A 9779-nucleotide genomic window follows, 5' to 3' on the forward strand; every position below is an offset into this window, starting at 1 on the left:
AGTGCGCGGACTCTAATCTGGGAGAACCGGGTTTGATTCCCCACTCCTCCACTTGCACCTGGCTGGATGACCTCGGGCAAGTCGTAGTTCTGTTAAGAGCTTTTCTTGAAAAAGAGCAGTTTCTGTCAAGAGCTCTCTCAGCCCCGCCTACCTCACAGAAGGGTGTCTGTTGTGGGGAGGGGAAGGGAAATGAGTTTGTAAGCCGCTCTGAGACTCCTTTGGGTAATGAAGGGCGGGGTATAAATCCAATCTCTTCTCTTCTTCTTCTTCTTCATATCTCCTGGGAACTGGATCCCATGCTTGTATCCCACGCGAAATGCAAGTACCAAAATTACACAACCCGGTTGAAAACAAAGTAACAGCATACACCTCAAGCCCCTGGGTTGGTTGCTCAGTATATTAGGCTTTGGAGCCTGGCACTTGGAAGGCCGTGGAATGTGAATTCAGGCAAAGGTACATCTACAGGGCAAGGTTCTAGTTTTACACCTGGGCTGCCAGCAAAAGAGCAAAGGCATATGGGACTTTAGAACCGAGAAAAAGAAGTCAGCTGTCGCAAAATCTACATAGCACAGAAGAGTAGAAAGGTCGAGGCTCATTGAATCCCAAATTCTGCCACAGTTAATGCATTTACTTTGGCCACCTCACTTGGTCAGGTGCATGCTGTAATGGGATTTTCATGTTGTACAGATAAATTTGGTGCTTTCTCATGGCTAGTAAGTAAGGTAAAGGTCGCCTTGCTCGAAAGCCAGTCGAGTCCGACTCTAGGGTTGCGGTGCTCATCTCCGTTTCAAAGCCGAAGAGCCAGCGCTGTCCGAAGACGTTTCCATGGTCATGTGGCCGGCATGACTAGACGCCAAGGTGCACGGAACACTGTTACCTTCCCACTGAAGTGGTACCTATTTATCTACTTGCAATGTCTTGCTTTCGAACTGCTAGGTTGGCAGGAGCTGGAACTAGAGACGGGAGCTCACTCCGTCATGCGGCACACTCGGGTCTCGCACTGCTCAACTACCGACCTTCCACAGCCTGCAGTTCAGCGTCTTCACCACTTGAGCCACCGCAGCTCCTTTCTCATGGCTAGATTCAGTCTAATATGTGTGGTCTCTCTCTGTCCTGACCGCTGCCTCTTCTGCCTCACAGGTTCTTCGGGACCGCTTGGGCGTGCGCTGCTTCTTGGGCCTCACGGCCACTGCCACGGTGTCCACAGCACAGGACGTGGCTCATCACCTCGGCATCCCAGAGGGCGAGGGGATCACTGTGCGCTCTGCGGCTGTCCCGCCAAACCTACATCTGTCTGTTTCTACAGACAGAGACAAGGACCAGGTAAGTCTGAAGTTCTCCACCCCGCCTGCTTTCGGGCTTCTTTCATTTTTTAATTCAGTGGACTTTGCGGCCCTCGTGCTTTAAGAAATAACCTTGAACGCTGATAGTAAAATCTTAGGTGTCAGAGTGGAACTGTGTAGGCGTGTGAGTGACCAGGGGTTTTCCACCTTCATCTTCCTGTGACTAGCAGAATAAGAACCACCCGTGCCCAGTAAGCAAATACACACCGGTTAGCCTGACCTGCGTAATCTCTAAGGGCTGCAGACTTCTGCTTCGAGATTTTCCCTTTCGTGCTGAATATACTCACCCCTGACTGAATTCAGCAAACAAATGCAGTGGAACCAGTTTCTTTTCTAACCAAGGTCCCGGTCACACGTGCTGGAAAATGCGGGGGGTGGGGGGGAAGCGAGCCTATTTGCGCCGCAGTAATTTGACCTGCCACTGTGTGATCAGACGCAGCAGCGGGTGAATCAGGGTTGTTTCTTCAACGCGTGTTTCCGGCACACTTCATCGAGGGATCAGTGACGCAATCCACGGGAAACTCCGTCTGCGGCCCGTCGCAACCCATTTGAGACTGCATTTCCCCAGGTATTTTTAAACTCCGCGTCTTCAGCGGAGTGAGACGGGTTGCCGACGGGTACGGGACGCTTGCCAGATGTCCCCGTGTGATCGCGCCGTTAAAATCCGCCCAGCAGGCGTGCCTCTCGCGCTGCTACTTCTGTGTGTGATCGGTGCCCAAGATGGACAACCTCTGTTCTTACAAGCTATTTAACAGCTCATTAATTCCTACCCAGAAATAGCTGCAGCCCTGGAGGGGGATATCCAGAAAGATGGTGCTGTAGGTGCTGAAGTGCTGGGCTACAGACAGAACCAATGCTCCCTCTAAGCTGTGGAGTCCTGTGAGCAACAAGTCTTCTTGGTGAGCTACTGGCACTAAAGTTTTGAGCAAGCGATTTCGCTGCTGCCTAAATTAGTTTGCTCTGGAGCCATCCTTCCTGAGCTAAGAGGAAAATGTGTGAGCCAGAGGCTAAAAACCTGTGAGCTAGCTCACACTAATTCAGCTTAGAGGGAACACTGGACAGAACATGTTTAGATTTCAAGTTTCTGGGTGGCTTTGGGCGTCTCTCTTTTGTAAACTTGCATCACGAGATCATTGAGAGGATAAGGTTCTGATCTGAGCTCCTCAGAGGAAAGAAGGGCCTAAATGCAATCAACGGAGCCCTGGATGAAGTGACATCACTACTTGGATAATAGCCCTTTGGCATTCCCTTCTTACACACCCTGCAGTATTTCCAACTGCCATATACATCTGGCTGGGGCTTTCTAGTGGTCACCCTGTCCTGTCCCAGGGGTTTCATGCTGAGTCCCTGAGGGTTGGGGGGAGGTTCTAGCAGGTTGTCTGGTAAATAATGGCTGTCCAGAAGCCTGCCTGCTGCTGCTTTTGGCCCTGAATGGTGTGCCATGAAGGTAGAAAAGAAAGAGAAGGAAAGAAGGAAGGAAAGAGGGGATAAAAAGAGAAAGAAAGAGAAGGAAAGGAGGAGGGAAAGAAAGAAAGAGAAGGGAAGAAAGGAGGAAAAGAGGAAAAGGAGAGAACAAAGGAGGGAAAGAAAGAAAGAGAGACGTGAAGAAGGAGGGGAAGAGGAAAAGGAGAGAACAAAGAAAAAAGGAGAGAAGGAGAGAAAGGAGAGAACGAAAGGAGGGGAAAAGAAAAAGGAGAGAAGGAAAGAAGGGAAAGAAAGAGGGAAAGAAAGAAAGAGAGAGAAGGAAAGGAGGAAAAGAGAGAAAGGAAGGAAGGAAGACGAGGGAAAGAAAAGGAAAGGAGAAAAGAAAGAGGGCAAAGAGATGGGGAGAGGGAGGAAGGCTCTCCCACCTCCCAAGGCTGTCCAGTACACAGCTCCATGTACGAGCAAAGCTCCTTGTGTTAGTTCCGGGTTACAAGTGACATCATTGGGACCAGCCTATTCCTGACAGCCCCACGCCAATGTTCCCTACCATGCCTTGAGGTTCTTGGCTGGTGGGCTCACGTTCTTGCTCTCCCTGCACCTGTCCTGTTCCAGGTCTGAGAGGCAAAGGCTTGGCTTGACTTGAGCACCACCTCTGTCTTCCAACAGAGCTATTTAGTTCCTCCCCTTGACCCACTCCTTCCTTTTTATTTGGCTCCTCCCCTTGCTTGTTTCTTGGGTCCTTCCTCCTGGCTCACCCCCTTTCTCCTGTCTGCCCAGTGCCATCCATCCCTCCTACCTCTGGAGTTTTCCAGGCCACCCCCTGGGTAAAGAGCCGCCGGCAAGGACCAGATGCCACTGAGACTCCACTATAAGGCACCTTCTGGAGCCGTTTTGAGCTCCTGCTAATGGTCTCTGACTCTTATGGCCACTGCTTGCTCACTCGGGGTCGGGCGATTCGCTCTTCACACTATGAACCTTGTTGTCAGGAGAAATTGTTGAAATCGGGTTCCAACTACACAGCCGGCAAACTGAAGAAGTTGATGGAAACATTTCCTCTAAGTATCTGGAACGGGGTTTTTGCGAAGGCTGTTGCTGAAAATGTTTTGAAAACATGGATTCCTACCGAGTTGAACAGACTACTTGGACTTATATTTATCTTTGAAGGGGGAAACATTGTACTCTGTGCCTCGTTTATAGTATTTGTATGCACTTATTTTGATGTTGTGGCACCACCAACTTTATCGTTGTTAAATAGAGTTTATATATTTTGGAGTTTTTTGATGGTGTTTTTCCTAGCAGTTTCTGCTTTTTTTGGAACAGTATCTGGGAAGGCCGTACAGCCTCTACAGGCCAACTTGGTTCTCTTTACAATTCCAGGCCCTAGTGAGCTTGCTGCAAGGGGAGAGGTTTGGGAGCTTAGACTCGGTGATCGTTTACTGCACGCGCCGGGAGGAAACCACTCGGATCGCGGCACTGATCCGCACGTGTCTCCAGGGTGTCAAGATGAAGGAACCCGCAAATGCAGAGGAGGAGGAGGAAGATGACGACGACGCTGGGAGGAGGAAAAAAGCAAAGGGTAGGCAGAGGTGACGGGGGGGGACCAAGGCTAGGAACGCACGAGAGCCGACAGTAGCAGCATAAGAACATAAGAGACACCAATGTTGGATCAGGCCAATGTGGCCCATCCAGTCCAACACTTTGTGTCACACAGTGGCCAAAAATACCAGGTGCCATCACGAGGTCCAGCAGTGGGGCCAGGACATTAGAAGCCCTCCCACTGTTGACACCCCCCCCAAGCACCAAGAAGACAGAGCATCCCTTGCCCCAGAGTCCCTATCTATACCTTGTGGCTAATAGCCACTGATGGACCTCTGCTCCATATGCCTATCTAATTCCCTTTTGAAGCCCTCCATGCTTGTAGCCGCCACCACTTCCTGTGGCAGTGAATTCCAAGTGTTAATCACTCTTTTGGGTGACGCAGATGGGGCTCGTCCCTGAGTTAAGCTGCATTTGTTTACAGCCTGCCACATTCCAGAGTGGATCCCAAGAGAGGAAGAAAAGATAACTGTAACGATTTCAGGTTTTGTGTGTTTGTGTCTTTAAAAGTGGTTTGCATGGCTGTGTGATGATAATGTAGAATGCTGGACAGGCATGTGGTGTGATTGGTGATTGACAGAGAGGGGGAGGGAGGATAAGATATGTCAGTCAAGAGTGTCAGTTGAAGGGTGTCTGTTAGAGTTATGAGAGTTGAAAAAGACAGTTGAGGAGTTAGACAGCAGAGAGTGCTGTATAAAAGGCGTTAATATGAGAGTTGTCCTGAGGTCCCTGTGAGGGAAAGATTGGGTTCTGTGTAATAAAAGAGTTAAGCAGTTTGTTCGTTTTAAGGTCTGAGAGAGAGAAGTCTTGTGTGTGTTATAAAAAGTTAAAGCATAAAGAAACAGTAACCATATATTGCCTAAGGAAGATACTGTTACAAAGTGACATGCCCTGATCCCTGTCAATAAGAGGGAAAAGTGTATGAACAGCAAATAAATCTACTTTTATTTAAGACACAAGTTCTGAACAAAATTCCTCAGGAAACACATGGTCCTTCGAAAGCCCAGACCCTGGGTCACAATACCTACCCAGAGAGGAAAAATCTTATAGAAAAGGTGTGGGAAAGCCTAAATTTCCCTGGTGGCAGCCAGATTACCCTGAGAGCAAACATAAAGAACATTTTAAAAGTAAAACTAGACCTCCCCAAATAAGAGGTCGTCACAATAACAATTCAGCTAGCCTGACTAAGCCATGGTGGTGGAAAGGGCCCTCAAGTCACTCCAACTTGTGGTGATCGTGCAGGGTTTAGCAAGGCAAGGGACATTCAGCGACGGTTTGCCCTTGCCTGCCTCCACACAGGGACTCTGGACTTCCTTGGTTGTCTCCCATCCAAGTACTAACCAGGGTCCACCCCGCTTAACTTCCAAGATCTGATGAGATCCAGCTAGCCTGGGCCATCCAGGTCAGGGTAAAATTAGCTGGGTGGTGATTTAGATTTATTTATTTATTTATTTATTTATTTTTATCTTTCCATTTCTATACCTCTTATACCGCTCTGACCCCGAAGGGTCTCTGAACAGTTTACAGACAATTAGTTACACCTCTCTAGGGCCACATACAATTCTTGGGGGGGGTGACGTCCTACCGGCACCCAGATGCTCTTGCTAGCCCCGTGCAGGCTGTGGCCCAGCTGCCAAAGCGAACTATGTCCGTACTTCCACTCTCTCTATCTTGACGTTTTTAAAAGCAGGGAGGTACACACATCAGGGCCCCACTGTTGCGGAGAGGTGGAGCATGAATATCAGGACCTGGGTGCGGGTACCGGCAGAAAGCCAGATGACGCTGGAGAAAGCGGCCCTGTAAATGGCTCTTTTCAGGCAAGGCTCAACTGATTGCCTAAGAGGTCCTTCTGTCAAAACAGATTGCCACCAGTGTTCCCTCTTAGCTGAGTTAGTGTGAGCTAGCTCACAGTTTTTTAGCCTCCGGCTCACGCATGGGGTCGCGAAGAGTCGGACTCGACTGTGCGACTGAACAACGACAACACGCCTTTTTGTCTTAGCTCAGAAAGGATGGGGCTCCAGAGCAAACTAATTTATGCTGCAGTAGCCAAATCGCTTGCTCACAACTGTAATGCCAGGAGCTCACAAAGTAGAATTTCTTCTCACAAGACTCCACAGCTCAGCGGGAGCTTCTTCGTTTTCTCCCCCTTTAGTAGATGTCTGCACGTTGAACTATCGTCTTGAAAAGCTTAGGGTGGCTGCAGCACAAGCTTTGCATTTGTGCTCTGTCCCCCTCTCTCTACCCAGCTAAAAAGAGCATTCGCCGTCCCTTGAAATGGATCGCCGATGCCTACCACGCCGGAATGTCTGCGGCCGAGCGCCGTCGTGTGCAGAACAACTTCATGTCTGGCCAGCTGCGGGTTGTGGTGGCCACGGTGGCCTTTGGCATGGGGCTGGACAAGTCCGACGTGCGCGGCGTGGTGCACTACAACATGCCCAAGAACTTTGAGAGTTACGTACAGGAGATTGGGCGGGCAGGACGAGATGGCAAGTCAGCCCACTGCCACCTCTTCTTGCATCCAGAGGTAAGGCCTGCCTGGTGCCGTTGGCGATAACCGTAGGAGGGCTTGAAGCCCTCCTGTGTCATGCTTAAAAGCAAGGCTCTCATGAGGTGCACTTCAAAAGCTGTGCAAAGAAGCCAGAAGTTCCACGTTCAGAATAAGGTGGTCCTGTTCTGCATCTTTGCTTGAGAGAAGTCGTGGAAGGGGGCAGGGATGCAAAGCAAATGCAACTACAGCACTCCAAAGATGACATATAATGTCCAGTTAAAAGCAGTGGTATAAAATGGATGGAAATTCCTCCACTCCTGTTTAACCCCAGCTGATTTAAAAACTGAACTCAGACAAAAACACCTTTGCAGAGTCGGAACTGTGACTTTATGACCTCGAACCTCTGGGGGTGGGAGAGAAGTTCTGCAGTTACAGGGCAGCTACCAAGAATGGCCTTCTTCCTACTTAGAGGTCACTGCAATGTTTGTATGTAGTTGCATTGCAAGTTGTATCCCAAGGAGATGCGGGCAGCATTTTAGCGTGTACTGTTCGTTCCCTTTCTGAGACTGCACCCACTGTAGTGTTGTGGTTAAGAGCAGCAGATTCTAATCTGGAGAACCGGTTTTGGTTCCCCACTCCTCAACGTGAAGCCTGCTGGGTGACCTTGGGGTAGTCACAGTTCTTTCTGAACTCTCTCAGCCCCACCTAACTCACAAGGTGCCTGTTGTGGGGAGAGGAAGGGAAGGAGATTGTAAGTTGCTTTGAGACTCCTTCAGGTAGAGAAAAGCGGGGTATAAAAACCAACACTTCTTCTTCCATTGTATGTAATGGCGCCTCTCTGTAGTGTTATGAGATTATGTGGTATGCTGCCTCCTTGCCTTCCTTAGCGTTCCCTGCTTATTTTCACTGCCACCAATGGCTTTTGCTTTAGACTTCTTAGTTGAACCCAAAGAACAGGATGGCTTAGTTGTATATGGTAAAATGTCAGAACTGTCAGTGTGTGGACGTGGCTCTGAGGTAAAAAGGGATCCTTTACTCTAAATAAAACAGTTGTTTTTTCTTAAACATGAGTAGAATTTATTCAGTATGGTTCATAAGTGTAATGGTTTCAAGATAGGTATAGTTCTCCTCCTTTCTCTATATAAATAAAATAAATATAGTTCCTTAAACAGACCTAGCCACAAAGGCTTATTTTACTCACCTGATACTTTTAGGCTATTCACTTCCACACAAAGGAATTATTCTCATTTGCCACTCAGGCTAAAAGAACGCTGATTTCTGTCACTTTCCATAGTGCCTCACTCAATCACTTCACCCACTCAGTTCTTTCCTTCTCTCATGCACACAAAACCTCTGAAGAAACCAGTCTCCTTCTTTCTTGCCTTAAAGGCCTGCGTTTAAAGCCACAGCAACATACCTTTAAAATCCCACATTGAATCAGAAATAAAACACACACAAAATATTTCATAGGCAAAACACCTGTGATGTAGATAATAATAATAATAATATGATGATGATGATGATGATGATAATATCTTTCAATTTATTAATCGCTCAATCCTGCAGAGCTTGCTGGCTCTGAGCGATTTACAGTTACTCATTCAACGTGGGACTAACAATGATTTATGGAGGTAAGGGAGGACAACATATATCTTTTTAATCACACACTTCACAGTCGGAGAGCGTTTGTTCAGCTGCAGGGTCAGACGTATTCCGTCGGCGTCACCTCGGCTTGTCTGAGAGGCAGCATTAGAAGGGTATGAACTATGGTACCCAGGACTTGGATCAGATCAGACGTCCACCGTCTTCTCCCCCGATAGAGTTGGCAACAGGAGGCTGTGCTGTCTCCTTCCCCACCTTTCTCCCCGCTCTCATCACTGGCCTGTTACCTTCTCAGGGTGAGGATCTGCACGAGCTGAGGAGACACATCTATGCGGATACCGTTGACTACTTGGCCGTGAAGAGGCTGGTGCAAAAGGTGTTCCCTCGCTGCAAGTGTCGGGACCTTCACCAGAAACAGCGGGAGCTGAACAAGGTTGGTGAAGTGGGCTGGGGGGGAAGGTGGAGCACAGCATACCATTACCAGACAGCCACGGGAGGAGTGGGCTGTTTCTTTAAAGAGTGCCCATGGTCAAGTAGATAATCTTGATTTGGATGCCTCAAATTGATAGCAGTCCCAGCTCCGCGCTCGAGAAGTCACCTGGTTGCAATTTAAGAGAGTTGCATCTAGAATGTAGCACAGTTTTCATAGGTGGAATCCAGGGGAAAGTACAGCCAATAGCGAAAGGCCAACACAATTTATATGAACAGGCAAGTTCATAGGGGAGGAGACGGTCCTCATGGTATGTTGGTCCCAGGCCATACAGGGCTTTTAAGGCCAATGTCAGCACCTCGAACTGAACCTGGAACAAACTGGATGGAACAAGACTGGAGTGATTTGGTCCCTACGACGCACTCCAGTCAATGCTCTGGCCGCAGCATTCTGTACCAGCAACCGCTTCCGGACAGTCTTCAAGGGCAGCTCCATGTAGAGCGCATTGCAGTAATCTGATTTAGGTATTACACCGGTCGGGGCATTATTTTTATGTGTTTTACTCCCCAGGGCCATGAAGTGGAGGATGTGGATATGCTGGCTGTTTTGGAAGCAAGGGGGGAGGAAGCGCTTCACCTGGGGGAAGAAAAGCCAAGAGTGTGTCACAGACATGAGAGGGCCATCCCCATTCAGCAGACGGTGGAGGCCCTGGACTTCCGAGAGGAAGGTGAGGGGGAGGGAGAGGCCTCGTGCAAGGAATCAGGAGAGGAGGACGGCCTGCCCAGAGCCTTGTATGTGGCACGGGGGGGGGGGGTTATGCCTGTGCCAGTCCTCTGGTACAGAACATGGAAGAGGAAAAAGAAGAATGACATGGAAGGGGAAGAAGAAGAAGAAC

At 48.9% G+C, this 9779-nt stretch overlaps 1 protein-coding gene across 1 annotated transcript in view; it reads left to right on the plus strand.

The window, feature by feature from the left end:
- Nucleotides 1–9779, plus strand: part of RECQL4 (RecQ helicase-like 4) — a 48424-nt gene that overhangs the window by 25978 nt on the left and 12667 nt on the right. The window contains exons 14-18 of the mRNA XM_015427954.1: nucleotides 1141–1323; nucleotides 4146–4344; nucleotides 6611–6888; nucleotides 8750–8887; nucleotides 9455–9611. Of these exons, the coding sequence (XP_015283440.1) occupies nucleotides 1141–1323; nucleotides 4146–4344; nucleotides 6611–6888; nucleotides 8750–8887; nucleotides 9455–9611 (955 nt within the window). The remainder of the gene's footprint in view (nucleotides 1–1140; nucleotides 1324–4145; nucleotides 4345–6610; nucleotides 6889–8749; nucleotides 8888–9454; nucleotides 9612–9779) is intronic.

The sequence above is a fragment of the Gekko japonicus genome, unplaced genomic scaffold (assembly GCF_001447785.1).
Source record: "Gekko japonicus isolate JY-2015 unplaced genomic scaffold, Gekko_japonicus_V1.1 scaffold838, whole genome shotgun sequence".
Lineage (NCBI taxonomy): Eukaryota > Metazoa > Chordata > Lepidosauria > Squamata > Gekkonidae > Gekko > Gekko japonicus.